This window comes from Mucor mucedo (genome assembly GCF_025094135.1).
Source record: "Mucor mucedo strain NRRL 3635 chromosome Unknown EV154scaffold_20, whole genome shotgun sequence".
In the NCBI taxonomy this organism is placed as follows: domain Eukaryota; kingdom Fungi; phylum Mucoromycota; class Mucoromycetes; order Mucorales; family Mucoraceae; genus Mucor; species Mucor mucedo.
Window position 1 is genome coordinate 162,758 of NW_026252304.1, and position 27,147 is coordinate 189,904.

The following is a 27,147-nucleotide window of genomic DNA, read 5'->3' on the forward strand; positions in this document are numbered from 1 at the left end:
TCTTTATTTTATTTTTTTGAAGCTTTTTCTTTTTATTTTTTTTCTATTCTATAATAATGCTAGGATTGGGTAAGCGAGGATGTGACCAAGTTGCCCAAAAGGCTTCACGACAATACAAAATCCCCAAGAATGGAGGACCAAACAACATGCACAGCCAAAAGAAACCATTACCCAACCAAAATCTATTTCGAAACAGGGACATGCGACCAATGACAATCATGGGTAACTGCAGCATTTGAATCACAAACATGTACAAACGTATCTTGTGTGTCACAATCACCAGCACGAGTTCATGGAAAAGGGAAGACAATAAAAACGTGACAAAGGTCGCATTAGTCTTTGTCAGGTTGTAAGATTCAATGGATTGTGCATAGACATGACGAAGTAACCAGTGATGCACTGGCTTGTTCCATTTACGGGCAAATTCGTCATAAGTCACGCTATTCCACCAATCATCATAAAAATTACGGTCCGCAAACCTAAAAAAGAGAATTAACAAAAAAATATAAGAAATTCTTGACTATGACTATGTACCTGCTAAGTTCGGCAAATGCGTTCAAGATACATTCAAAGATGATGTAGAAAATAAACAGATAGTTGAGCATGAAGGGGAACAGGAGCTCCAGAATAACGCGTGGTTCAGACATATCAGGATCATACAATTTCGGAAGGATGTAACGCTCTGTGGTAACGTAAAGCATCAGGAACGAGCCCAGTGTAGCCGTTGTCTTCTCAAACACATACCAAACACGAATCCTAAAATCCTCTGGTTAGCATTCATTGACAGCTGATTTGTTATGAAGCTTACTTTTCGGTACGTGGATACTCCATCCAATAGACCAAACTAGGTACAAGCAAATAATCCAAAAAGTTGACTACGGTTACATTATCAGGGTATCTTGTATTGCCGTGTACCATTTCCTCTTGTAAAAATATAATTTCTTCTTCCATGTGTCTAATTTCTCCATCATTTTCTGGGTTTTTAACAGAAATTAATTTAGGTAACTGTTCCTTCAATTGACGTAATCGCTTCATTTTGAGTGATAAATCTCCGTTTAATGCTGTATATGAATGCATCTTCATCATCATTACGATTGTATGCATTGTAAAGAATCCAGATTGGACCCAAGGCCAGTTTCTAAAAAGTCATATCAATTGGTATTTGTTTACTCTGCATGGTAGCACACATTTTTACCTCCAAAACGTCCAATAAATGTTGACAAATAAAAATAAGGCTTGACACGTATGTTGTATAACGACACCAAAGGTTTCATAAGGTAAAACCCCCCATACAAACAACTTGGAGAACAATACACTGAACAAGGTCATGGAGACCATGGTTAAATCCGATATCAATAAGGTCAAGCCGTCTTTTGAAAAGAGCCGAAAGAAGCCCAGTGAGAGTAATATACCTTCTTGTTCATAGCAACGGACTACGGCCTGAATCACATAGAATCCCATGGCAATCCAAAAGAGTGTGTAAAATCCTCGAAAGGTATCATTGGATGTATCCGGGTTAGACAAGTCGAATTGTGTCAGTCTTGGTTTAAAGTAAAGTGGTCTTTGTTTATTAAGTTTGAACCGCTGTTGGACCGTCCTTTCTGGTGAGGTTTTGGTAGGGATCACTGGTGCTGTAGCTGTTCTTGTAATGGGTGGTATTGATTTCGCCATTTTTGTTGTTAATCCAAGATGAGAAAAAAAGAAAAACTTAAAAATAAAGGGGGGAAGAAAGTTTTATTCCAGTTTGGCTGTACATAAATGACGTTATGCTGTGCAATGCACTTGGTCGCGTTGAAATTAATTTTTGAGTCTAAAATAATAATAATTTGGGAGAATATCTCTTTAAAAAAATATATTTACGGTTTTGTTCTAATTTCTGCCTTGACTCCCATCCTCATTCTATTTTTAGAAGAAAAAAAAAAGGGGGGGGGGGAGAGGAGGAGAAGAGGGTATACTGATCACCCCAAAAAAAAAATGTGTCACTTCTGTTCCAAGATAAATGTGTGTAACATCTTTTTTGCGGTGGCGTAAATTATTTCTTCTGTACTACATGTTGATCAGAAAGTTGACGTAGTTTCATTTTAGCTATATTATGCTAAGCTATTACTAGAGATGCAACACCATGTGTCCAAACGATTAGTCGGTATTGTACACTTTTCATAATATACTGTATCTCTTTATTAGCATTAAAACTGTAACGATTCACCAATATCTCATACCAGTTTTATACGATTGCGTTACCTTATGAAACCTGTCAATTACATCGTAAGTTTTTTTTCATTACTCGTGTAAGAAAAAGCTTAATTGAATTTCACAGTTCCAAGAAAAAAAACAGTGACACCAAAATTACATTAATATTTTCAAGATCTGATAATAATTTTCTTGTTTGCAGTCCTCCTAACCCCAACTCTTGCTGATCATTCCCAAATCACACGTAAACTTAATAGATCATCCTTTCGGTAATATCATCATTAAAATTAAATCACAGACAGATAACAATGAATTTTTTTTTTGTATCAGCACATGCACACTTGCTAAAATTAAGAATCTCTCAAAACGATTGGGTACATCCTGTATATAATGAACCGTTTCGCTTCACTATTTTTAGAATCATTAAAAAAACTCACGTTTTTCATCCCATCACAAACGTCATGATGGCTAGACCCTGTTGTGCTGCATTTCATTTATAAGTAAAATCCTTCTTAGAAAGTGTATTGTACAACAGGGAGTGTTTAAAAACTTCTTGCTACGTGGTACTAATAATGTAGTTTTTTCTCTCTCTACTTATTGCCCTGTAATAGTCTACATTTAACAGACCTTGTCGAATGTAAATTAAAATGGTGACATAAACAACGAGTCTTTTACATCCGGATAATTCGCTTCCTAATCATAGTATCCTTTCCTATGGCGAGGATTTGTCTTTCACTTCCAGTTTGTTTTTAAAGAAACAAAAATGGAATTGCAAAAATTTGCTTTTGTTTTAAAAGTCTTAGACTCTATGACTCTTCAGCGTTTAAATAATCTCTTGCTGTCTTTGTCGTCTCTCTCGCTATCATGATGACTTGAGAAAAATAAATTTCCAAGAATACCTTGGTTATATAATAATAAAACCATACTTTATGCTTGTTAGCATTAATTCTTTGTGTAGATTTTGGCTCCCAATTTCCCTCAATGTCCCAGGTCTTGAGTGTTGTTGATGTTCCCAACTATCGTCGTTCGGTAAGATTATAACCGTATCCATGGCAACTGCTTGTATAATTAGCATTTGCTTTCATGGTGTCCATTGTCATTCAAAAAGAAGAACATCATAATTATTGAAGCTTCTCATCAATGTGTCATTAACAAAGAAACCAAATAATAAGAGAGGACCCATATCACCTAGGAAAATGACTTCCAATCAACTCCCTTTTCTCTATCCACATTTGAATCGCTTCACAAACGCGGTTTTCGGGAAATTTTTGAGCATTCATTTTCGAAATATATTCAAAATGACACTTGAGCTGAGTATCTCACGCCATTGTCTATGTTAAGAAAGAAGGTTTTTATCTTTTTTCCTCAAGCGATTTGCATGATTTATTTTTTGTACTCCGTGTGTGTCCTAACTTGTCATTGTTGTTGCTGGAGGTTCTTATTGCATTGATGGACCAATGCATTAATGTCAAATTCTAAATCTGATTCCCCCAGATAACATCCTAGATATTTTAATCTTTTCATATACGAAATCTTGAGAGACCAAAAGTACCAAGACGGCTATACAAATTAATTTCTGATGCTGTGCACTCAAAGACAGACCAAGTAAAATCTGTCTGTTACTCATGATTTCTAATACCACGTCATCCATCACATCCCTTGTTAATAAAGACCATAATTTAACATATTGTACAATTTTATTCCAGTCGCCAAGGACGTGGAAAATCAACTTAAAGGACTTCACAGTCTTAAATCTCAAACAGTCAAAGGCGACAAATTCGATTTATAGTAAAACATATTAAATTTATTAAAAAAAAAAATTCACTCACTTGTAACTGGTACACCTTCAAGACGCAGGAGTTGTACCATCACTTCCTCAATCACCTCACTGGTGGGAGGGATTCGGTTTAGTGCGTTCCAATCACATCGTTTGGTGATCTCGGTGTACATTACCTTGACATTGTCAGGAATGCCCGAATGATCATAAATATGCTGGATACTGCTTTGTACAGCTTTCAACAATAACGAAGGCTTCTTACCCGAAACAAGACTATCTTGCCAGCCACAAACAATGTTGTACAAACAGGCAAATGTGTTGTTGTTACAAGTTGATTCACGAACGACATCAAAGCAGAGTGTTCTGGTACGTTCAACATCACCACGTGATTTATATAACAGACATAACAAACGACGGTAACGACTAGAAAATATATAAGGTTAGATAGACCATCCCCTTTTGTCCCTTGTGCACTCACTAACAGTCCTTGACTGTAGATACTTACGAGCCGGAGACATCAGGGCGTTTAGCCTTCAGACATTTAACTAATTCAGCACTAAGTCTTGTAAGAATATCGTGGAAGGCCTTGGCCTTCATCATACGAGTATAGTTTAGTAAAGGCGGATTTCATGCATATTATTTATACTTACATTTTTTTAGCAGTAATAGGACAGAATCCAGGCATAAGCTTTTTCCCTTGAATCCCACTTGTCGGGTACGTCGATTTGATATAATCCTTCGATTCCGTACTTAGACATGGTCTTTGGATCAGGATTGTCGATAGACTTCATCACCTTAAAGTTGGAGTTAATCTCCTTGAGGATGTTATCAATGGCTGAATCGGTGACATTGGGTAGTTTCTTTTTTTGAACCCATTCTTCAACTATCGAGACATATCGCATGTCCATTCTGGTTTTTTTAGCCACTCTTTCTTCCATACTGGGTGGTCGATCGTGCACTGGAAGCAGGATGGGTCGGCTATCGATGAATTTACCCGGATTGCGGCTATTTACGAACTTCTTCAGGCGACTGTCCTTCTTCTTACCCTTAGGCACAACAGCTGGGATGGGTGGCCGTGCTGACACGGGGGGAGATAACCTGGATGCTGATCTATGCAGACCTTGCTGGGTGGCGACAGCTGGTTTACCAAGAGTCACATTGAGTCCACGAGCAGGATTAACGGAGGGTTCCGACAGTTTAGGTGTTTGGTGCGAGGAAGCTGTATTCAACAACGAAGTTGATTTAACTGAGCGGGACGGAATCATAACAGAATCAGTAGGCTGATGTGATAAGATAGAAGAGCGTCTCTTCGACTTTGATTCTCTTGGTGATTTGTCATGCATGTAGTCTACCATGTTGCCTGTTTCATGGTCTGATGAACCTGACTTCAAGAGGTCATCCATATTCTGGTTTTTGCTCAACGACATCGTCGGTTTATGAACGTGTTCTTTCAAATAATTGTTCTCGTCTTTGTACATGAGGTTGGTTGCCTTCAAACTGTTAATCTTGGTTACAAGAGCAGGGTTGATATCGGCGTTTTCTTGTTCGGAGAAGGATATGGCTGCGGGGTTACGGGCCTTGGATCGAGTCAAATTATCAACGCGTAATTGTAATTCGTCACGATTTTGTTGAATTTTATTATTTTCGGATTGTAAATCACGAATGGCTTTTTGCAGCTGGTCCAGTTTTCTTTGGGACAACGTATAGTCTGCCGCTGACTTAACAAGTTGTTCCTTGGTATATGCAAGTTCTTGCTTGGTCTTATTGTGATCAACCTTGTTATATTTAATGCGGTTGGTTTCTTGCAAACGTTCTTTGGCTATTTCATGCATCTTCTTCCAAGTTTCCTTCTCGTCGTTGGCGCGAATAAGCTCTACTTCGAGATGCTGAATTCGAGACGTGGATTCACGATTGTCACGTTCAAGTTTATCCAGTCTATATTTGTACCCCTGGGTCTCTTCTTCGTTATCGAAAAGAGCGGCTTCCACTTCCAATGCCAAGTACTCTTCTTCAAGCTTGTCCAACTTGGCTTGAACAATTTCAACTTCTGCCTTCAAATTCGCCTTATCATTTTGTAAGGAGCGGATGAGGTTATCTTCTGCAATCTCCGGCACTTTCTTGACATTCATTTCGGCCATCAAATTTTTATTTCTTGCCTCTAATTCTTGTACATACAGCTAAAGTAAAAAAAAAAAAAAAAAAAAAAAAATATGAGTTACATAATAATAGAGAGATTAAATTGTAAACATACATTTCGGCTCTGAAGGTCTTTCTCGCAGGCCGCCAAGGAAGCTTGAACTTCTTTAGTTCGTTTCTGAACCCTGTTAATGATGACTTGACTGCCACCAGGAAGGCAAGTTGTTAGCTCGGCAACAGCTTGTTCTAGCTCGAGCTTTTCGGAGTTCATATTGCCCAGCTGGTTTTCTACTGCGGACAACTTTTGTTCAAGACAAATAATTTTTTCTGCTTGAATATTATTAATTGCCTCGAGAGACGTGATTATATCTGTTTGATTATTGGTACCGTTCTGGACTGTCCGGTTTTAATTGAAAATCATGCGCTTGAGTATTTCAAACATTCTGATTGGTTTGCTGGATTTCTATATCGTTTCTCGACATTGGGTATTTTTGGCTTTTTATTCAAGAATTGGCAAAGAAAAAGAAAAAAAAAAAGAAGCTGCCATGGGAAAAAAATAAATGGGCGCGTTTTGACAATAAGCAGTCACAATTGATTTTTTTCTCTTTGATGAGGTACGATTTCTTACGTTGCGACTACATGCAGCTTGGCTGTCTTTCATGAAAAATAGACTGTTCACTGATTATTTAAAAGTCTTTTAAAATCAGCAAAAGTTTCATTCAAGATCAAGATGGTTGTCCAAGATTTTCAATCGAGGTCATGCGTATAATTTTTCTAGAATTACCGAGAAAGTCAGCCATATCTTCTACAATATCATCAATAGTCATATTGATTCCGCTAGGTGTTGCGGCAGGATTTTTCAATATGATCTGGTCCACCTTTGAGTACTAAATCCGAGTCAGATGGTGTTCAGCATAAGAAGAGTGGAGGTGTTCAATGATCTTGGATCCATTCACTTTGTGGCTCATCGTTCACTCGGATCATGCGAAACTGAAATAATATTCCACAGTAGCTAACTGCGCATTGAAATCATTTTATTGCATTGTTACAATGAAAACACTTCTTGTTCATAATCAATTTTGGCTTGATAGGGGTCTCAATTGCTCTAGGTATAAGCACCGGCACTATTTGTCTGATCCTAGACATATCTTAGAAACTCTGTGATCGTTAATATAATCGCCATTTTTTGAAGTTGACTTGTGCGATAAAACTCCAAAAAACTCCAGAACATTTTTTCTTCACTTGAACTGAAAGAAAGCTTCACTGCTTTTTAAAACTCAGTATTGTGATACCATTATTTTATTTAGCGTATGACATACATCAGTTTACTATGAGAACAACTGTAAGCAACCCAGAACTGAAACATAGACCATTAATGGATCAACGTATATTTACTGTAATTGATGTTTACAAGAGCGCGGGATCTCCAACAAAACCCCATCCACGGTTTTTTCTTCTCTTCAAATTTGTTTTCACACTGATATTTGCTGTCTAATAGCTCTCATTAGTACCGTCAATCCAAGGATTGAATGGCTCGTGCTTTTTAGAGGTGTTAGAGAGCAAACATTATTTTTTTATTGTTATTTATTGTTTGTTATATCATTTTTTTTTTCATATCGAAGAGAAAAAATATATTTTCAAGCGGTTCTATATCGTAGTCGTGGATGGGCAACCTAGTTCCCTACTTTGATCTGTCGATTTTGAATAAGCCTTAGTAAGTACAAGCCTCTCATCATGACATAGAATGGGCGAGTCAAAAACCGAACAAACAAGTGTGCGCGAAAAGTTCTTTAACTATAAAAATGACTGATGATCAGGTAGATACTGTATGGGTTTTAAAATACAAATAGTGAGGTGTGGTTTATTGCATAAAAAGTTAGCTATTAAAACATAAAGAATCCATAGGAATCACAAAAGACTTCATTTTTTGGAATAAGGTTCCCATTGATAATATTTGCAACACGTGTATATTTAAAATAAAACTCGAAGTTGACATGTATGTCGCATTTGATAAGGGTCGATCGGATGATGTCCTTTTGTTCTTCGATATCTTTGATTGTAACAGATTTAAGAGCTAAACCATCATCATTCATCTCGAATAGGTAATAACCACGGTCTTTAGATGAATACTCCATTTCAACGACACATACACCCGGACTATCAACATATAAGAGTCGGATATCAATGATCACTAATGAAAGGTTACTGAATCCCGTTAAATCTATTAGGGCCACATCTGCCAATGGGGTATCATATGGACTATTATGTCCACAAACAAGAGTATTCATAGCAGGAACATAATTATTTAGAAGTTGCAGTATTTCTTTTGATGGGAGCATATTTTGAGTTTTTACAACCTTGATGTTTTCTTGAGTCGTGTCTGATAACTTGTTTTCTCCCTTTCTTCTGGTGCCAAGGCTGTGTATATCAGTACAGATACAAATATCGCATCTGGGATGTTTCATCGATTTATATAAAAAGTATTCAAGATTTGGACAATTTGTTAGTGCATGTTGTAAGAATTTCAAAAGTAAATCTGAATGAGCATCGTGTATATTTACAACCATACTATTGATTATTTCGGGTCCAATAGTTGACATGGAATAATCGGGTAATACGACTCCAGCCATACGAGATGATAAATCTGTGTCGCCGGTGTGATAAAAATCAAGATGATTCAATCCGTATTCAAAGTATAAATTATTTTTTGAAGTATTGTACTGAATGGATTTATACCCTCCATGAAAATCTGAAAACTGGCAAGCACAATACACTCTGTTGTCCCCTTTAAGTGCATTCAGCATCGAGTAAAAAATGGTCATATCGGACTTGCTGTTCGAATATTGTCGTTTGTAATCCTGGTCGGGATTCCAGGAGATACGAGTATCTTCTACGCTTCCAAAACTGTTAAAAAGACTTAAAGCATTATAATAACCAATTCGATCCATCCAATCATATAGATCCAGTTTGCTAATTTTTAGTGATAATCTTTCCACATGTCGAGTGACATTTTTTGCAATGTAATCAGCGTAGTTCTTTTGAAATGACGGAACATCTATTTCAAATTCTTTTAAATTCTTGTAATCCAATTTCCAATGTTTTGTCTTATCCAGAACATTTTTTATTGTAGAATCCGGAATATGATAATCACTGTGATAAGTCAACGAAACTAGATGAGGGCAAGCATCTTGAAGATCCAATGTGGTAAGTTCAGCAGAGCAAGTGTTTCTAAATGTCAGATGTGTCAAGCTATTAAAATACGTTAACAAAGTGATGACTTCACCATTCATAGAGCCAAAGTTGAAGAACAAGTTATCGAATTCCAGATCAAGACAAGTGATAGTAGCACGGTATTTGTAACAAATAGCCAAGTAAATATCGTTAAAAGTATATTTTTCGCCTTGTAAAACTTGCTTTTGTCTTTGAGTCAAAATGCTTTGAATCTTTAGTAGGAATTTGTTGGATTCAGCTTCATTTATATACTGGATATAGGACACATAGTTATCGCTATCGTCCAAGTCTAAAACTTCGATATTTGGCAGGTATTCTAAAAGTAATATCCATTCTTCCTTGTCAAAGTATACATCAGGTTCTTGATACCCACTGGGATAAGAATTTGTCATATACATTATGTAATCCATTTCATCTTTTTCTCTTTCAATGGTCAACTTTTTTGTAAATTTTCCATATTGAAAGTGACGATCGCGTTCAACGGGATCTAATCCCAAAAGCTTTTTTACCAGATCAACACGTTCGCCATCTAGTGTCACATTCTCGTAATAAAAAGGCATTGCAGTTTCCTTCCAAATACTGCACACAAGAGCACATTGTAAAATGTCATTGTTTCCGAGATGGCTAAATATTAGAGGTAAAATTTCTAGAGGAAGTTTCCACATGTTTGTAAAAGCAAAGAAAAAAGGGGAAATGTCTAGACCTCCGTATTTTTTTCAAACGTATTTTTTTTGTACCACTTACAGGAATTCTGGCAGACCAGTATGATTGCACCTATTTACAGTCCAATCCCAGCTATTCACGGTTCGTGAGTTCCAAAAACTCAAGAACTCTGCCTAGGAGGTCGCCCTCCTATTGCAAAGACTAGCCGCAGCCGCAATATCACAATTATATATCTTTTTCGATTTAGCTTCTTTTCAAAGAAACAAGAGTCACTACTAAACTAACCTTTTTATGTGATCGGTTACTTTCATACGATAAAAGAAGTATGTTAAGGAAAAAGAAAAGGAGAAGAACAAAGTGTGTGAACCAGCTTTATTTATTGATAAACAAGCTTATGTCAGGATGATTTCATTTGTCTATTTTATCATCCATAATATTTGAGCCTTTACTTAAAATAGAAACAGTTGCAAAAACCTACCAAGCAAGTCAGAGCTTGGTAATTGTCTATCTGCATTCCAGTAGTAGCTTGTAATGGCAGTAAAGCAGATTTTATGGAAAACAGAAAACGATCATCCAATGAAGTTTAGATGATATGGCATGTCAATCGACGTGTAGACCATCACGTTTGAAAAAATACGTTTGAAAAAATACGTTTGAAAAAAATACGGAGTTCTAGACATTTCCGAAAAAAGGGAGGGGCCACTTTGATTTTACATGATCAATCTTTTTTTCTTTGGTGGTAGCACTGGTTTCCTTTATAAGCGTAATACAGGAAATGTTTAGACTTCCCTTTTGTCAAACTTTTTTGACCTTTTAAAACTTTTTTTTATTCCCTGATGCCAAAATTAACAAAGGATGGACACGATGACCTCTTTTATACACCCTCAAACCTTTCGTACAACATTTCAAAGGAGGACAGAAGTTCAGCTATTGAAAAAAATAAAACGTGACATTGAAAACGACAACTTCCCATATAAATTTAGTCTTTCCTATAGAAACGCTCGGAAAGTACAGCTCTGTTCTACTTGAAGAATATATAACTGCAAATTCAAAGTAAAATACAACTACTATGTACGCAAACAAGCATGGGTATACTCTCCAGTCAAAACTTCGCATAATCATATACGTTTTTTTGACCCGTTTGTACAAGGAAACAGTGATACAAATATTCGGAAAACGACAGATTTCCAGTTACAGAATATCTAAATGGAGGACCAAGATGAAAAACGAGATTTGTCTTACTATTTGCATAATTGAAAAATGAAAAAAAAATTATCAGTCCTCAAGTAATCATCCTTTTTTTCTGGATGTATTAAGATTAAAGATACTCTTGATGAATGTTATAAGCTTAAAGACACTTTTTTTTCTGATCATTTATTAAAAGAGAAACACATGTTGTGAGCCTCTGTCAAAAATATATGGAGCGCGAGATTGGTTGTCATTCAAAGGCTCAATTTCCAAAAACTTCAATATAAGAATACCACAGTGAAATCCCACTTTTATATTTACTCTTGAAAACAACCATGACAATGGACAATTCTTCCTGCATTGGCAATCCGTGTTGGACCATCTTTTTTTTTTTTTTGGATCGTATTAGGGGGCAAACATTAAACTTTTATAAAATCCCGGGATTTTTTTTATGTGTGGGTGACTACACTTTTCTTGCCTGAGATATCTCGGGCATGGATTTTCTTACCCAAAAAATCTCGGGCACAAAAAATCGTTCCCGCAAAGTTTAGGGAATTTGGCTGGGAAGAAATTCCCGGGAATTTTTCTTTTAATGTTTGGCGCCCCCTATTGTGTTGCGACGTTTTAGCTAGGATGCAACTGATTCCTCTGGTATGGATAGTGTAAAGAGAACGTATTAGATTTTAAAAAATGAGTCATGTCACTTCTTATAATGAAGAGGAATTTTTTGAAGGGATATTAAAGAGATTTGAGTATGATGGGTAGATATGAAGAAAAAATGACAGCACACCTGTAAGAAGAGAAAAAAAAAATGAAGTGTTTTTTCAGTGGTTTAACAGTGGTTTTTTTAAACATTCTTGACGAAATTTAAAAAATGGATGAGGTCCCAAGTACATATTACTGGCAACTATTGAATCCCAGGGCTTAAATTGGACATTTGGACGTTTGACCAAGTCGGACCTACTCCATTTTTTTAGAATTCGGATTAGACACTCGTAAGTCTTAAAAAGTCTTGACCCAAAATGACCCCCAGCAGTGTCTCTTAAATAAGAGTTTTTTTTTTTTCACTCTGAAAACTGTTATTGCTTGAAAATCCTGGTTTATTCTGTTAAAACGTCCAGGCACATTTCTATATTTTTAAAGTCCCGCTTTTTTCAGCAGCTGGGTGGGCTGGGGTTGATCCCAAATCTTTTATTAACGAATCATTACTACTAGGAGAGCTTTTCACAATTGCAAGTGTTGATGTATCCTTTTTAAAAAATGGTATTCTAAAAGAAAATAACCATGCTGATTATGTATACATATTTTTTTACTGGAATCATTGTTTACTTTATTTGATTTAAGTGTGATTTAACCTAATAAAAATTAATTAACCTTCAAAGAGACAAATAGAAAAGGAATCACACTGGATTACTTAAATCAAAAGTATGTCATTGTACTTAATTTGACTTGAGAGTAGTCAATGATCTTTTCCAATCCTTATTTTGGGAATTCTCCCTAGCTAGCTAGGATGAGAGATTTCTTGCCTAATTCAATAAGCGCGTTTTAACCCAATTAAAAAAAAGTGCATCGCGCCATCGGTGATGGGCCCAAAAAATTCCTCGCATATTTATATGAGTACGCATGTCTCACAAAGAGACAATTTTTTTTTTATATTTCTTTATTCCTTTTTTTTACCAAATAAAAAAATAAAAATGTCATTTGAAAAGAAATATAAACACTCTGTCGATGTAAAAGATTTATTCTTTAGTTACGGTGGACCTCCTATTATTGATCATATGGACTTACAATTGGATGCAGGTAACCGTTGTATTCTTGTGGGTGCTAATGGTGCAGGAAAGACTACCTTGTTAAAGATTCTGGCTGGTAAGCGTATGGTTCCAGGTGCTATCAAAGTCCTCGGTCAAGACGCTTTCTTGGATGGTCCAGTGGTAAGTTAATTTAGGGTGGATAGATGTGCCATATATTGACATATTTTTTTGGTGAGAAAAGGGTATTACTTATTTGGGTACTGAATGGGCTAATAACCCAGTGGTAAAATCTGACTTGTCAGTGGAATATTTGTTAAAAAGCATGGGCAGTCATCGTTGGCCGGAACGTACACAGGTGCTTTTAACTGTTCTTGATGTTGATGTCAAGTGGCGCATGCATCAAATCTCGGATGGACAACGTCGTCGTGTTCAGTTGGCGATGGGTCTGTTGCATCCTTGGGAATTATTATTGTTGGATGAAGTCACTGTTGATCTCGATGTGCTTGCAAGAGCTGACTTTCTTAACTTTTTAAAGGTAGAAACAGAAGAACGTGGCTGTACTATTGTGTATGCTACACATATTTTTGACGGTTTAGGTGATTGGGCAACACACATTGGACATGTTGCTGATGGACGTTGTTTGTCAATGAATAAGGTGGATAATTTCCCCGCTTTTGAAGAAATCAAACTCCAGCACAAACAGGAAGGACGTGTTGATTCACCTTTGACAACACTTTGTATCAAGTGGTTGAGAGAAGATAGAGATAGATTGAGAAATATTAAGAACGTTGATCCTGTTACTGGTCTCCCTCATTCAAAGTGGGATGAAATGTCTGATAATATGAAGAAGAACGGTGACAAGTATTATAATTATTGGAAACGATAATAAAAAATACATATTCTTAATTTTCATATGCTAATCTGCGTAACCTATCAACTCTTTTTTTTATTATTATTTTTCGTTCCCCCTCTCCTTTTTTCCTTATTATAATTTTTTTTTTTTTTTTTTTTTTATTCTTATTACCCCATCTCTTTTTTCTTCCCCATTCCCTTCTTTGCAATGTCAAGTTTTCCCGTGGAACTAGAGCCGGCGTTAAAGACTTTAATTCGAGCTTATGGCGTAGGTTGGTCCGTGACAACGGTTCCTACGATACTAGCACTTGTCGTCAAATCGTTGTTATCCAAGCAAAATCGACTCGGTGCTATTCAAAAAGCGATTTTATTGACTTTGCCACAAGTCTTAAAGAAGAGCATCACAGACAACGGATTTCCTTTACTCGTAGCGGGTGCATTTGCTGGGCCCAAGTTTCTGACCTACTTTATGAATAAACAAAAGAAGAAAATCTCGCAGAAATCAGCTATCTTCTGGTCCTCTCTCATTAGTATCTGGTCTATCCGCCGTTTATTTCCCAATATCAAGACTTTGGATTTAACATTTTTTGTACTCGTACGAGCTCTTGATGTCTTTGCTCACAGAATTTATGTCTCCCCAAAGGTTAGACAGGCCGTGCCAGAATGGTCGCTCGAGTATGGCAATATTGCTATTTTTATGCTGGCGAGTACAGAAATCATCTTTTCTTGGTTTTATGAACCCGAAAGGTTACCAAGGTTTGTATCACTTTTTTTTTATATGGCAACACTATGATCATCATCTGATGTCTTTTTTTGATGTAGATCTTACGCAAACTGGATTACCAGCATGTCAGGTATCGATCTTCGACTTTTAAGCGTACTTAAGGGCATGAGAACAGGCGAATATCAATACAATGTAAGCTTCTTCTTTTTTCCCCTTTGTTTATTCATCTTTTTTTTTTCGTTAATTAACAAAAAGACACCTAGAAACCATCCGTGCTAGGTAATGCATTAATGGACTATTGTACCCAATTAGGAATTCCTAGATCATATGCAGATCCTTGTTCCGGTAGAGTCAATTGTCTTGTCATTCATGAAGGAAACACATGGGGTTGTGAAGTCAATGCTCTGAACCGCTTTTATCGAGGCTTTAAAAAAATCTTTCCCGTAAGTCTGAATAAGGACATAATACCTTTGTCTGTTGTGCTTATATGTTGTTGTATATAGGTCTATTTATCTGTACATTTAGCTCCTCCTCTCTTCTTCCGTACTGCTCGTTTGTTACAAAACCCTGGTGGCTCTATTCTTCACATCTTGCTTGCTTCAGTCCGGTCCTCTACATTTTTGGGTACCTATATTGCCATTATCTGGTACAGTATCTGTTTTGTACGCACACGATTTGGGCACCAAGTATTGGGTGTGAATCAAAGCCGATTGGACAATACTTTAGGACCCTTGTTGGGTAGTATGTTATGTGGTCTTTCACTTTTAGTGGAAAGTAAACATCGTCGTGGTGAAATGACACTTTATGTGGTTCCACGTGCCTTGTTTTCCTTGACAGAGCGATTATTGAGTCCTCACCAAAAGGGAAGATGGTGGGAATACATGGTGGCCGAATTTGGTGAGAATGTGACGTTTGCTGCTTCACTTATGGTGTTGATGAGCGCTGTCTTCCGAGATAAATCCATGGTTCGACCATCGATTCGTGGTCTCATGTCTTGGATTTTAAAGGATGAAATGAAGGCAGATGGCGAACAAACCCCTGTGGGCGATCAAACTCCTGTCGATGAGGAAGAACTTCTTAAACTTGAAAAGAAATAACCTCTTTTTATATATATATATTCTGAATTTTTACCCCACACACACACACATTTATAATTTTTTTCTAAAAAAAAAAAAAAAAAAAAAGATCTCCATATCATTGCTTCTCTTTTTCTATACTTCTGTATTTAATTTTTTGTTATAGAAATAAAATGATGACCAGCAAACTTTAAACTAGTTATCAGCGGGGGGACTTTTGAATAGAAACAAGCAATCGCATAGTGAGATACAAGTTGTAAAGTGTTAAAGATTTACTTTTTTTATTAACGCGCATAAAGTGTTCCTGCATGCTGTTTAAAATGATTGTTTGTATAAATAATTTCGGGTCGTGTGACATATACATTATACGCAAGGTTAACCCCAATTTTATTAGCCTTGAAAACCATTGGCATATTACAAACAATAGGTATTTTGCAGCACACTCATAAATAATAAGCTGCATTCATGCAGTCTGTGTGATAATTGTTAAAAAAAAAAGGAAAAAAAAAAAAAACCTCCCCACAACTCAAATTTACCCCATCCTTTTTTTTTTCCGGTGTGTGCCATTCACATGCAATTTGTTTATTTGAAAAAGAAAAAAAAAATTTAAGTATCCAACACATTAACAAAGGCCCAGTCATGATCATAATACATTTCTCTTGTATGAACATCTTCTACATGGTACAAGAACTCAAACTTACCACGAGACAAGAAACAAAGAGGGAAGGCATACGAGATTTCACCATTGGATGGAATCTCGGGTAAGACCAGCTGTGATACACCCTGCATCAATAATTTCTCGGTCAAGTCATATTCCTTGGCTCCGTCATTGTAACTTTGTACAGGTTGTACACGTAACACTAATTTCACTGGCCGGATTTGACGATTGACAATCGTCACGTTCATGGTAACAAAATCATTGACGTTGCATTGAAACAATCGATGACCCACTGTGTTCTCCGATGCCATGTCCACAATAAATTCAATATCCTGCTTTTTCAATACACCCAATTGAAGTCCTGTCAATCGTAAAGAAGGTCGCAAATTGATCGTACCTTGACGGTTGGAGGATTTACATTGCCAGGAAGCTTTGATACGCGTCAATAACTGTTCTCGATACCAAAACATTTGTAATCGTGCTCTCTCTTGTTCGGGTGCCATCTTGGGTGCTTGAGACACTACAAACTGTTTATTGGGTTCAAAACTAGGGATCGGTTGTAATCGTTGTTCGGTGGATAAGAAGAGTTTTTTTAAGGGTAACACAATTCGCCTTGTCAAGGCAGGTTGAATTGTTACGGTGGACTTTAGTATATGTTCATCTCCTTCCTCTTCTGCTTCTCGATTATCCACTATAAATTCAATATCAAAGGGTACAGTCCATGTATTTCGGACATCCAACGTAAGTAAACAATAAGGGTTTTTATCTTGGTCATCTTCGGATTGCTGAGTGATAACAAATAATTGTTCCACAGGTTGATCTTGCGCTTGATTGATATCCAGATGCTTAATTTTATCCACAGCGTCTTTCACCATTTGATCTGATACAATCATATTATCGCGTAAATAGAGTACGTCCCAATTCAAGGGTTCCAGATTCTCATAGACGGTGATCATGATGGGTAAATAAAGTTGTCGCGTATACAAGGTGGTAGGTAATTCATCGTCTAAATCACTCTCTACTACAATGGCTTGATCTTTGATGACTCTATCCAAATAGCCATAATCCACATGAATTGCACCACCCACACATCCTTGCTTTCCATATATATTTACAATGATTTCGGTACGTGCGCCAGGAGGTAACTGAATTTTCTTACCAATCTGATTTCCCTTGGACCCTTCCCAAGAGAACACGGGTGTTCCCTTCGTATACAGTTCAATCTCATATTGATCCTCTGTGGGTAGTTCAGGATTAATCGGTTTAGGATGAATGGTGGTAGAATCTGTAAAGGACAAGGTAATAAAATCCACAGGGATGTTTCCAATGTTTTCTACTTGGATAGAGATATGCTGTACTTCACCTTCAAATAACATGACAGCACCATGTAATAAAGAGGTAGAACTGATCTTTAACAAGGGTTGATCTTCAATCACGTTTAAACTCTCTTGTACAATCTGGGGTGGTGTTGGTATCTGTTCTGTCGTCTCACTTGGCGTATTGTAAAGCGCAGACAGACCGCTGTATTTATATCGTTCCGACTCTACCAAGGGGGCATTCACCACTTTCTCTACTTTTTGCTTTTCATTCAAGAATTCTTGTTCTGCAAAACCTGTGATTTTGATAATACAGCCTCGGATAATCAAGGCACCGGTCTCTAAAGGTGTACCCATTAATCGAATCACAAGGCTTTCATTGGCTGGTATAGATCCTGATGTAGGGATAGATGAAAATTCGATGCCTGATGTACTATTATTATTTTAACATGAGTTTTTTTTTTTCCTCTTCCCTTTCTATATATATATAAATACCTTAATACGACGTTGCTTAATTCAAGATCAAAACCAAAAGGATTGGATAAGACCACCTTGAATTCACAGACTTCATCCTTGATTAAATTGATTTGAGGTTTATCGTTCTTCTTTTTGGCAAACGGGTTATAAATAAAAGGATCGCCCGAATTCAAACGACCTTCTTTGGAAGCCGCTAATGCTTTTGCAATCAAGAGTGGATGTTGATAGATGGCTTTACGTGGAATAGGTGGTATAGGTTGAATACTTTTAACGATATTAAAACCCCAGTAATTCACGCTTGTATCCACATGGCCTGTTCGTTTACTGATATTCACAATACGTTGAATACTGGAAGCTAAACGAATTTGTTCATCTTTGGGAATATGTTGATACAGATTCTTGAGCAAGACAGTGGTATAATACAACATAGAAGCATGGTCCTGGATGGCTTCTGAGATGACAATACATTCACGTAAAATATCAATTTGTAAGGCTGCCCAACCAAAGGTGTGGTTTCGTTTTATCTCCTGATTCTCTTGTTGATCCTGTTGCATGGCCATCATACGAAGCGTACCTCCATCATGCACATGACTTTGACCAATACCATAGACTTCACATATACGTTTCAAGACCTGTAAGATACCATCGTCCTTTTCCCTTTTTTGGGTAGAGGAACCTGCCATAGCAGCACGACCTCCGATCAATAAAGGGATCATTCTGTTCAAGGTTTCGTACATGAACCAAGCGGATTTTCGATGATAGCCAATGGTAGATAGGATACTTGACATTTGAGTCATGACATTGATTTGATCAATCATGAGTAAATCCTCGATATTGATAGACCATAGCCTTGTGATCCATTTAGCAATAGTAAACCTAGCGATCCCACTACCCTTGTATTTCAATAGATCTGTTGTCCTCATAAACCTTCTATTCTCTGTCTTGAAATCAGGTTGAACGATCTTGTGTAAGACAGTTTCGTTCCAACCACCGTTTAGAAAGACGGTGGTTAAGAAACGTGAGATTTTGATACATGCTTCCACATACACGAGTTTTGGAATAGGGATACTGGTGGTGGATCCCACTTTAGCATAGGTCTCTAAAAGTTCCTCGTACATGTCTGTAATTTCTGTCACAATTGTTTTCTTGGTGGGCATTTTTTTAGGTACTGGATCTTCTGCTTCTTCCTCATTGTTGAGTGTAGGTCGTGCTACAATGTGCTATATACATATGTAGAAAAAGGGATTGTAAGTTTTTTTTTTTTTTTGAGAGAAGCAACATGATGTGCTTTTATTACTTACTCCGATATCTGTCTGAAGGAAATCCATTAAAATCATGGTACAAGCCAAACCTTCCTTTGCACTACTTAACCATAAATAATCATAGGAATGATTGGCCATCTCAATCGATTCATTGTAACTAACACAAAATTTAGGATATAAATATATATATATATCTTCCCCTTCACTTACTGTTGAATGGCATCAGGTAATCGACCAGCTAATAGATAAAAATCAGCCAAAAGTTTCTTGATACGACCGGGAGTTCTTTGAACTGTTCTTCCAGAATCACCCGAGACAGACATGCCTGAAAAGGTAGTTGATCTAGATAAAGAAGGTTTGGGTGAGGGTGGTTGAGGTCTAGTAGCCGTTGTTGAAGCTCTTTTCAAGAACGAGGATGAGATGGATGAAGTAGGTACGGGTCCATTGGATGGTTTTAGAGGTGAACTAGAGGAAGGTTGTAGTTTCTTTTGAAGGTCCAAATGACGATGAACATAACCTGCAGGAATAGGAGATTCCAATGCGTTTAATTTCTCGATACGTTCAGCAATGGCTGCAAATTGATCCAGAATTTCGCTAGCAAAATCACAAATCATGGTGCTCATATAGAATGACATGTTTCCAACGTTGGGAATCATGATTAATCCTTTGGTATCGTCAGGTTGATTTTCAGTGGGATCAAAGGCAAAGCATCGTGTTGCTACGGCTGTTGGATACTAATCATTTTTTTTTTATCAAGTACGTTTAAGACCCAAGACAAAATTCCCTTTTTTTTTTTTTTTACTCTTTACCTGACCCAACATGTCTACAAATTTCTTGTATCCTTCACTCAAATCCTTATCTTTCCATTCTTGACAATCCATAATACCAATCACCTATTTCAACTTTAGCTTTTTTTTTTTTTTTTTTTTTTTTTCTCCTGATAAAAGAGTTACTTACACCGAAAATTCGACGATGAGGCTGAAAATCTTCGAGATGACAATGATCTCGGTTATACTTTGTCACAAATTGAAAATGCATTTGACCTTCTTGAAATACTTGACTACTGAATTTAGCTTTATATTTATATATGAGTGGTGATGGTGGTGGTTATTTTTAGCTAGAAAAAGGGGAGGGACCTTACCATTAGCGCCTTTATGTAAATCAGGTGTTACGTCGCCGAGACGAACACAACTGAATTTTCGAACGAGGTCTACATGATGCCAAAAGGTCGACTTTTTGATGGGTGAAACAGGTACCAATAATACTCGAACTCGACAGGATGAAGTGATGTCTAGTGCAAGATCCATTGTTGGAAAAAAAAAAAGAAATGTAGCTCGTAGAGATTTATATGTGATTTTGCATTTTTAGTTTGTACCTCCGCTCCAAGAGTTCTTACACAGAAAAAAAAAAAAAGGTTCAGGTACAACAAACAACCAAAAAAAAAAAAAAAGAGGGGGGGGGGGGAGAGCTAATTAAGATTTACTATGACAATTTCTTTGTTCTCTTGTTGGCAGGAAAAAAGGTATAAAAAGAGAGCGGGTGGAACTCTGTAATTTTTGAGTTGGCTTGTCTTTCACCTTTTAAATATGTTTTACTACCCAGATTGGACTGATACAAGCAATGTACTTGTTACTTTACTCATCGTCATTGGCTCTACCTGTCTTGTCTTGCAAGAATACTATCCAGATTCAAGAATGGGCTACTCTAAATTCAATAAACACTCAAGTACCAATGTAAGTTTCTCCAGTGTTATATCATTTTCATGTTTTGACTTGATGTCTGTTATAGATTCCTTCCTTGTATGGCATGCTTGTCATTTACGTCCCTTCTTTTCTCGTATCCATTTATATCCTACTCTATCAATCAACTACAAGTCATTTATTCAAGATTTCTCTCATGAGTTTCTTGCATTATTTCAAGCGTGTCTATGTAAGTTTAAATGGATCATAAAATTAAGCAGCATACACTTAATGATTCATCCTTTTTATATAGGAAGTCTTGTTTCTTCACAAATACTCGGGTCAAACAGTACTAAAAGATTGTATTTGTATATCATCTTCCTACGTTGGCTATGCTGTCATTGTCAATTTATTTTCTCGTAAAGTGCCTCATGTGACAGGTTGGAACGAGTGTATGGGTATTCTCTTGTTTGTCTTGGGAGAAAGTATCAATGCATATCACCACACTTTATTGCGTCGTCTTCGCTCGGATGGATCTACCAAGTATAAGGTATTCTTTCACATATTTATATATATTTGCCCACCCTTTCCAGTTTCATTGACACATTACTTATAAGATCCCAGAAGGCGGACTTTTTAAATTTGTTTGGTGTCCCCATTATGCAAGTACCTAATTAATTGAAAGATTTTCATTGTTCTTTTATTGACACACACACACACACACCCCTTAAAAAAATTAGGTTGGAGAAATAATTACTTTTATAGGCATGGTGTTTATGACACAACACTTTTTAGTGCTTTTACTGCAGGTAGCATCGGCTGCTTATTTAGCGGTCCGTGCTTACAATACAAGAGCATGGTATCAGCAAACATTTAAACAGATTCCTATAAGAGCATGTTTATTACCAGGTGTATTTTAATTTGTTATAATAAAAAAGAAATTTCTATAAGCGACGGTATTTCTCAACTTTATCTGATAAAGATGCGCTTAAAATGGCTGCCATAGCTGCTGTAATTCCCATTGTGGCAGTCGGTATTCGTTGACTATTCAACGAAGTACGTCCTAATGATTTTCGTACAACCCATTCCACAGGTCCTCTTAAAAAGATATATATCAACACCCAATACATCATCCCTCGTTGGTTTCCAAGCGTTACTTTCAATAGACGATGCTTGATTTTTTTATAATACATGCGTATCCGTTTCTCCTCTGTTTCTTGTTGTTTGGTGCTATTCACAACAATCACAGAAGAGGAAGCTTCTTCTTCTGTGGGAGGAGGAGGAAAGGTTTGGTATAGATTATCGATACTGGCAGAGATTCTCTTTTGTCTTTGATGATGACCTCCCTTTTGTGTGTCAATAAAGGACGTTAAAAAGTCAACACCCATACGTAATCCTGCCCAGGAAGATAGGTTGCCATAGTAAGATTTGGAAGTATGGTGTAAAGTACCGGGTAAAGAGGTATGACTGATTAAACTGGGTACTATAGCTATCGGCTGTTCCTCTTGTATAAAGTCTGTTGCGTCAAAGAATTCATCGTCTGAAAAGACAGAGCTTGATCTGGATAACTCTTCTTCTTGTGCCTCTTCCTCTTCCCTTTCCTTCTCCTCCTCCTGCTGCTGTTGTTGTTGCTGTTGTAAACCAAAACCGTATTTCTGGAGTATTTGATCAGAGTCTATTGACCATTCAAACCGATCATTTCCACCCAATTCTTTTTTTTAAAAAAAATGAGAAAAACTTACTATGCAATTCACAGTTTTTATTATTACCTTGAAGGATATAATCAGGATCAATCTTTGATTTTAATGCGTTAGGGTTTGTAAAGCAGACGCTATTTTTTGCCTCATCACTCAAGAAGAGTTTGATAGCTGTCCATGCACCCATATGATACCAACTAGCATTCAGTATATTGACTTTGTCTACCATACCCGGAAACCTTCCATCCAAAATAATTCCCATTGTCTTTACAATCTCACCGTCCTTTATATTTTGTGTAACTATTAAGAAAAATTTATGCAAAAAAAAAAAAAAATAGGGGGGAGGGAAGGACTTACCAAGGCTATAATAGGTGCTTTTAAAAGATTGACGACGGCTGTCATTTGAGAAACGAGAACACATGCTTCACCTCGCTTTTGACGCTCACAGGTCATATCCCACATTAACTTTCGAGCTATTTCCATCATGAAACAAGCATAACGTTGAATATGGTAAACCAGTTTCTTGGTAGGATCTCGAAACTCTCGAGGGAAAAACCTGAGTCTAACACATATCAAGGGTCGACCGCATTTATCTGTGTTCTTGTAGAATGCAAGTGCTCCCTTTTCAAAAAACTCGACACATGAATCCATGGTGAGATCTGCAATGCCTTGTTCAATACGCCAACTAATGGTTTTTAGTAGACGTTCATGAGCCTTATTGAAATCAAATTGACATTCTCGTAAGAACCGAAAGATGGTAACTTTTTTATGTGTGTGTGTATATATCTGTTTCAGTCGGTGTTGCTTAAAAAGATACATAAAAAACATGTTACCTTTGTCTTTAATATATTGTTTAGCATCATCCAAGTCCTTGGGTGATAAATTGAGTATCTGGATATCTTGTAATAAGCTCTCACAAAGCCTTTGTATTAATTCTGCGTTATCGTGGTATTGTGAATTTAAAAACACGGTTCTTTCCTGCTGTTCTAGTGAGACCATGTTTTTTTTTATTCAAAAGAAGTAAAAAAAAAAAAAAAAAAAATAGAATTGAGGTTTGAGTCTTGTAATCCCGGTTCCACAAAACGGCATTTATTTAATGCCTTTTTATAAGTTAACAAATTATGACATAAAAATCATGAATGAAACCAGTCCGAGGCCAATCTTATCCCGAATCAGCTCCCGGGAAGATGTACACATGTAGAATGGTAGCGATCCTTAAATTAAGTGTGTCATAGAGACGGTTTATTATTAATCCTATTTCTTTTTTTCTTATTGAAATCACAAGCTAACTATTTAGAAAGACAGTGATGGTTTTAATAGTTTTATATTTCATAATTAAAATCACCCATTATTTGTTCTGGTATAGAATAAGCAGTTTTTTTACTTAAAGATTTAAAAGTTTTTTTTTTTTTCAGAACCAAAAAGGGAAATTCTTCGTTACTATGAGGGCTTAACCAAAATAAATTACAGGTAAGCTGCAAAAGAAGCCCTCTTTTCTTTGTAAAAAAAAAATCATAACACTTTAGAATGGGAAGCAGCATATATACAGTATGAATGGGGAGCATTTTATGTGTGTGTGCATGTATTTATGAAAGAAAATGGGTGAATGATTATGAGGGGCGGGTGGATTTTATTAATATTTACAAATTATTTCTTCTTTTTGTGTGTGATGATAATTTTGGATTTTTTTATGAGGTGACATAAAGATTGACAGCGTTGTTAGGACCCTTATTTTCAAAGCCCATCTGAACATCCTCACTTGAACTAATAGTGATTAAATCACCATCCTCATCTTCATACTTTAACCCTAATATTGAAGTCTCAAACTCTTGTCCGCACAGCTTGATTTTACTCTCGATGCGTCTCTGTAAATCATCGTATTCAATATCAGTAGGTACCACAACGACATAGATGGCACCAAAGTAATGAACCTTAACTTTGGTGATCTCTCCAGGTAACGGTGAAGGTGTAGGAGGTGCAGTGACTTCATATCTGTAGCCGTTACTCTTGCGTTTATATGTGCTATTGGTGGGTAAATCAGGAGCTGTGCCATGAGCGGGTGGTATAGGTCTTTGTATATTGGGACTGCTTTGTGATCTTGCTCGTACATGATGAATCTTTTTCTCTTCTTTTTCTCCTTGTCTTCTTTGCCAAAGTTCTCCTGATGGCTGAATGCCGTGATTAGGACGAGTGGGGGAGGATGGATGACTGCCTGGTGGTGAGGATGGATAGGATGGGGAATAAAGTGTGGTATCAGTGCTATGAAAGGTAGAGACACTTGCGTTGGATAATGCTGGTATGCTAGTAGGAGATCTTGGTAAAGGTGGCAAAGTCATGCCGGGTACACCATTCATGAAATGACGTGCAGTGGTAGAAGAGGATGATTGAGATGATAAGGATGCTTTTCGACTAGAGACTTCGTTGCCTCTGTACATGTGATAACTCTTGCGTGAATATTCATCTCCTTCTTCCTCATGATCGTCGAAACAATCTTCTTCATCTTCATCATAGTGTAATAAGGGGTTATTATTGTCCATGCGAGGAGTTTGAGGAGTAGATATCAAATCTATCTTGGTTGCAGATTCTTTCACTTCAATAATCACACTCAGCCATTGTCTTAATTGCTCATCATTCCTGCACTTTAATAACACGGTCTGTGTATCCGTTTCCGTCCAAGATATGTGTAACGTATAATGACCTAAATAATGGGAGAGAAGAATCATTAGGAGAGAGAGAGAGAGAGAGAAAATAACGTAAAAAAAACATACCGTTTTGGCTGGATGAACCTTTTACATGCTCAATACGAGTAATAAAGATCTTGCCTCGCACGACCAATGAACCTTCTTTTCTCTTTTTTTTAATGCTAATTGAATTCTTATTGACGTCTTTAATTTCTTTACAGACCAAAATGACTTTTTGAAACAAAAAGACAACCATTTCTCTACTATGGTCCGTATCATGTCTCTGTAAAGTAAACTTTTCATGCAGTAATAAATCACCAAATGTCTCTACCAGTATTGGTCCTGCATCATCCACAATACGTTTTTTCAGGTCTTGGACTACCAAGGTGTTTTCTTGTAGACGTTTGGTTTCGTTTACCTTTTTGGTGACTCTTTGAATGGCCTCTAAACCTTGCTTGTTCTCATGCGACCAGTACCAATCCTCTGGAGTGGATTTGACGAGCTGTCCGATCAATAATGGATATTTGCAGACACGTTGAATAGGTTTGATCAACATGGAGGGGAGTTCATACATGGGTGACATGATATGAGCTAATTTCTGTAACTTTGGGGATTCTTGTACAACAAGATCTTGAGCAATCTGAAAATTGGCACAAAAAGGTTCGTATACCGAAAAAGCATCTTCAAATTGAACAAATAAACTACCGAATCGTTGATCTTTACTAGCACACGATGCTTGGTCCTCAATTTGAATTAAAAATCGTCTTTGAAAATCCACGAGAGCATTCAAGTTTCCAAATAAATAATGCATTGTGTCTGGTGAAAGTATTTCCTGTGCCTGAACTTCTCTCATGTAATTCTATGTCATTTTTCCTTTCTTTGTCAGTTTCTTTATCTCTCTCTCACTTTCATTCATAATTAAAAAAACTAACCTGGAGTCCTTCCAAGTCTTGTACGTATTTTCTCTCGGTGGATAGTAACTCAAATACAACATTGTCTCTCATGTCTTTGGGTGAATCTGTGGTTAATGCGCTTTCCTTGATGGATTTTACAGAGATGGTGCCTTTTTCTTCCAACAAATCCAATATCCTCTTTACTGTGTTTACAACCTAATTTTTTTGATATGAGATGAGGAGGGGGTAAGATATAGATATAGATGAGGATGATAGTAACTATATAGAAAAAAAATTACCTTGACAAATCCATTAGTGTCGTTTTGATATAATTCTGTTACTGTAAATAAGCTATCTTCGGAAAATAGTAACTGATCTCTACAGGCAATAATGAAATGATAGACACAAGCCTTTGATTTATTGGCGGCCGAATTATTATTCTTGTTGGCGGTCATAATTGGTTGTTCTGGTTTTAAAATGTTATAAAGAAAGCAGAGACTATTCCCCTGTCTGCAGATATGCCATAGCTTTGTGAGTGGATCGTTACTATGTGGTAAAGTCAAACTATTATCTTGGTTGCTATCACTAAAGAACACTTCAAATCCTTCCACAAACGTTAAAGCGTTCAGTACAGACCGACAAGTGTGGTAAATAGAGGCTTTTCCAGTTGCTTGCTTATTCGTAATAGAGTCATTAGCAATGGGTGATTCAATCATTTTTTTTTTTAAAGGAGAAAATAAAAAAAAAAGAGAAAAGAAAGAGAGAGAGAGAGAAAGAGTTTAAAAATTGTTACACCCGCCTATATTAATTCTGAGACCTTTTTTTTTTCTTGCCCTGAACACTTTTTTTTTTCTCTTTTTATTATTCTCAAGCCGAAACAAAACCTCGTGTCCTAA

At 36.7% G+C, this 27,147-nt stretch overlaps 10 protein-coding genes across 10 annotated transcripts; 4 read left to right on the forward strand and 6 right to left on the reverse strand.

Moving 5' to 3' along the window:
- Position 1: 1 nt before the first annotated feature.
- EV154DRAFT_460111 (MBOAT, membrane-bound O-acyltransferase family-domain-containing protein) lies at positions 2–1,836 on the reverse strand. Its single transcript, XM_051597507.1, has 4 exons — positions 1,196–1,836; positions 809–1,138; positions 535–756; positions 2–479 (listed from the first exon to the last, which is right to left on the reverse strand). Exons 1-4 carry the CDS (start codon positions 1,669–1,671, stop codon positions 44–46), a joined length of 1,464 nt encoding a protein of 487 aa, XP_051460412.1. The 5' UTR covers positions 1,672–1,836; the 3' UTR covers positions 2–43.
- Positions 1,837–4,011: 2,175 nt separating this feature from the next.
- Positions 4,012–7,334, reverse strand: EV154DRAFT_549452 (uncharacterized protein; the record flags this gene model as incomplete). The annotated part of the gene is made up of 5 exons (XM_051604867.1): positions 4,012–4,390; positions 4,473–4,558; positions 4,687–6,144; positions 6,219–6,499; positions 7,301–7,334. The coding sequence occupies 5 exons, from the start codon at positions 7,332–7,334 to the stop codon at positions 4,012–4,014; spliced, it is 2,238 nt and encodes a 745-aa protein (XP_051460413.1).
- Positions 7,335–7,684: 350 nt separating this feature from the next.
- EV154DRAFT_499873 (uncharacterized protein) lies at positions 7,685–10,089 on the reverse strand. Its single transcript, XM_051600529.1, has one exon. The coding sequence runs from the start codon at positions 9,997–9,999 to the stop codon at positions 7,987–7,989; it is 2,013 nt and encodes a 670-aa protein (XP_051460414.1). The 5' UTR covers positions 10,000–10,089; the 3' UTR covers positions 7,685–7,986.
- A 2,713-nt stretch (positions 10,090–12,802) lies between these two features.
- On the forward strand, positions 12,803–13,856 carry EV154DRAFT_499876 (P-loop containing nucleoside triphosphate hydrolase protein). Its single transcript, XM_051600530.1, has 2 exons — positions 12,803–13,116; positions 13,178–13,856. Exons 1-2 carry the CDS (start codon positions 12,880–12,882, stop codon positions 13,820–13,822), a joined length of 882 nt encoding a protein of 293 aa, XP_051460415.1. The 5' UTR covers positions 12,803–12,879; the 3' UTR covers positions 13,823–13,856.
- A 45-nt stretch (positions 13,857–13,901) lies between these two features.
- Positions 13,902–14,691, forward strand: EV154DRAFT_119922 (uncharacterized protein). Its single transcript, XM_051593944.1, has one exon. It carries the CDS (start codon positions 13,997–13,999, stop codon positions 14,579–14,581), a length of 585 nt encoding a protein of 194 aa, XP_051460416.1. The 5' UTR covers positions 13,902–13,996; the 3' UTR covers positions 14,582–14,691.
- EV154DRAFT_415785 (uncharacterized protein) lies at positions 14,636–15,609 on the forward strand (the record flags this gene model as incomplete). The annotated part of the gene is made up of 3 exons (XM_051595697.1): positions 14,636–14,704; positions 14,776–14,955; positions 15,016–15,609. 3 exons carry the CDS (start codon positions 14,636–14,638, stop codon positions 15,607–15,609), a joined length of 843 nt encoding a protein of 280 aa, XP_051460417.1.
- A 467-nt stretch (positions 15,610–16,076) lies between these two features.
- Positions 16,077–20,732, reverse strand: EV154DRAFT_499884 (TRAPP II complex). Its single transcript, XM_051600531.1, has 7 exons — positions 20,443–20,732; positions 20,259–20,374; positions 20,111–20,194; positions 19,512–20,035; positions 19,341–19,458; positions 18,058–19,259; positions 16,077–17,995 (listed from the first exon to the last, which is right to left on the reverse strand). Exons 1-7 carry the CDS (start codon positions 20,606–20,608, stop codon positions 16,195–16,197), a joined length of 4,011 nt encoding a protein of 1,336 aa, XP_051460418.1. The 5' UTR covers positions 20,609–20,732; the 3' UTR covers positions 16,077–16,194.
- A 34-nt stretch (positions 20,733–20,766) lies between these two features.
- Positions 20,767–21,912, forward strand: EV154DRAFT_120010 (3-oxo-5-alpha-steroid 4-dehydrogenase-domain-containing protein). The gene is made up of 5 exons (XM_051593946.1): positions 20,767–21,034; positions 21,090–21,230; positions 21,294–21,530; positions 21,598–21,642; positions 21,721–21,912. Exons 1-5 carry the CDS (start codon positions 20,888–20,890, stop codon positions 21,898–21,900), a joined length of 750 nt encoding a protein of 249 aa, XP_051460419.1. The 5' UTR covers positions 20,767–20,887; the 3' UTR covers positions 21,901–21,912.
- Positions 21,741–23,739, reverse strand: EV154DRAFT_119999 (CRAL-TRIO domain-containing protein). Its single transcript, XM_051593945.1, has 3 exons — positions 23,035–23,739; positions 22,750–22,960; positions 21,741–22,691 (listed from the first exon to the last, which is right to left on the reverse strand). The coding sequence occupies exons 1-3, from the start codon at positions 23,674–23,676 to the stop codon at positions 21,925–21,927; spliced, it is 1,620 nt and encodes a 539-aa protein (XP_051460420.1). The 5' UTR covers positions 23,677–23,739; the 3' UTR covers positions 21,741–21,924.
- Positions 23,740–24,211: 472 nt separating this feature from the next.
- Positions 24,212–27,118, reverse strand: EV154DRAFT_499888 (uncharacterized protein). The gene is made up of 4 exons (XM_051600532.1): positions 26,551–27,118; positions 26,291–26,467; positions 25,446–26,217; positions 24,212–25,375 (listed from the first exon to the last, which is right to left on the reverse strand). Exons 1-4 carry the CDS (start codon positions 26,965–26,967, stop codon positions 24,366–24,368), a joined length of 2,376 nt encoding a protein of 791 aa, XP_051460421.1. The 5' UTR covers positions 26,968–27,118; the 3' UTR covers positions 24,212–24,365.
- Positions 27,119–27,147: the final 29 nt, after the last annotated feature.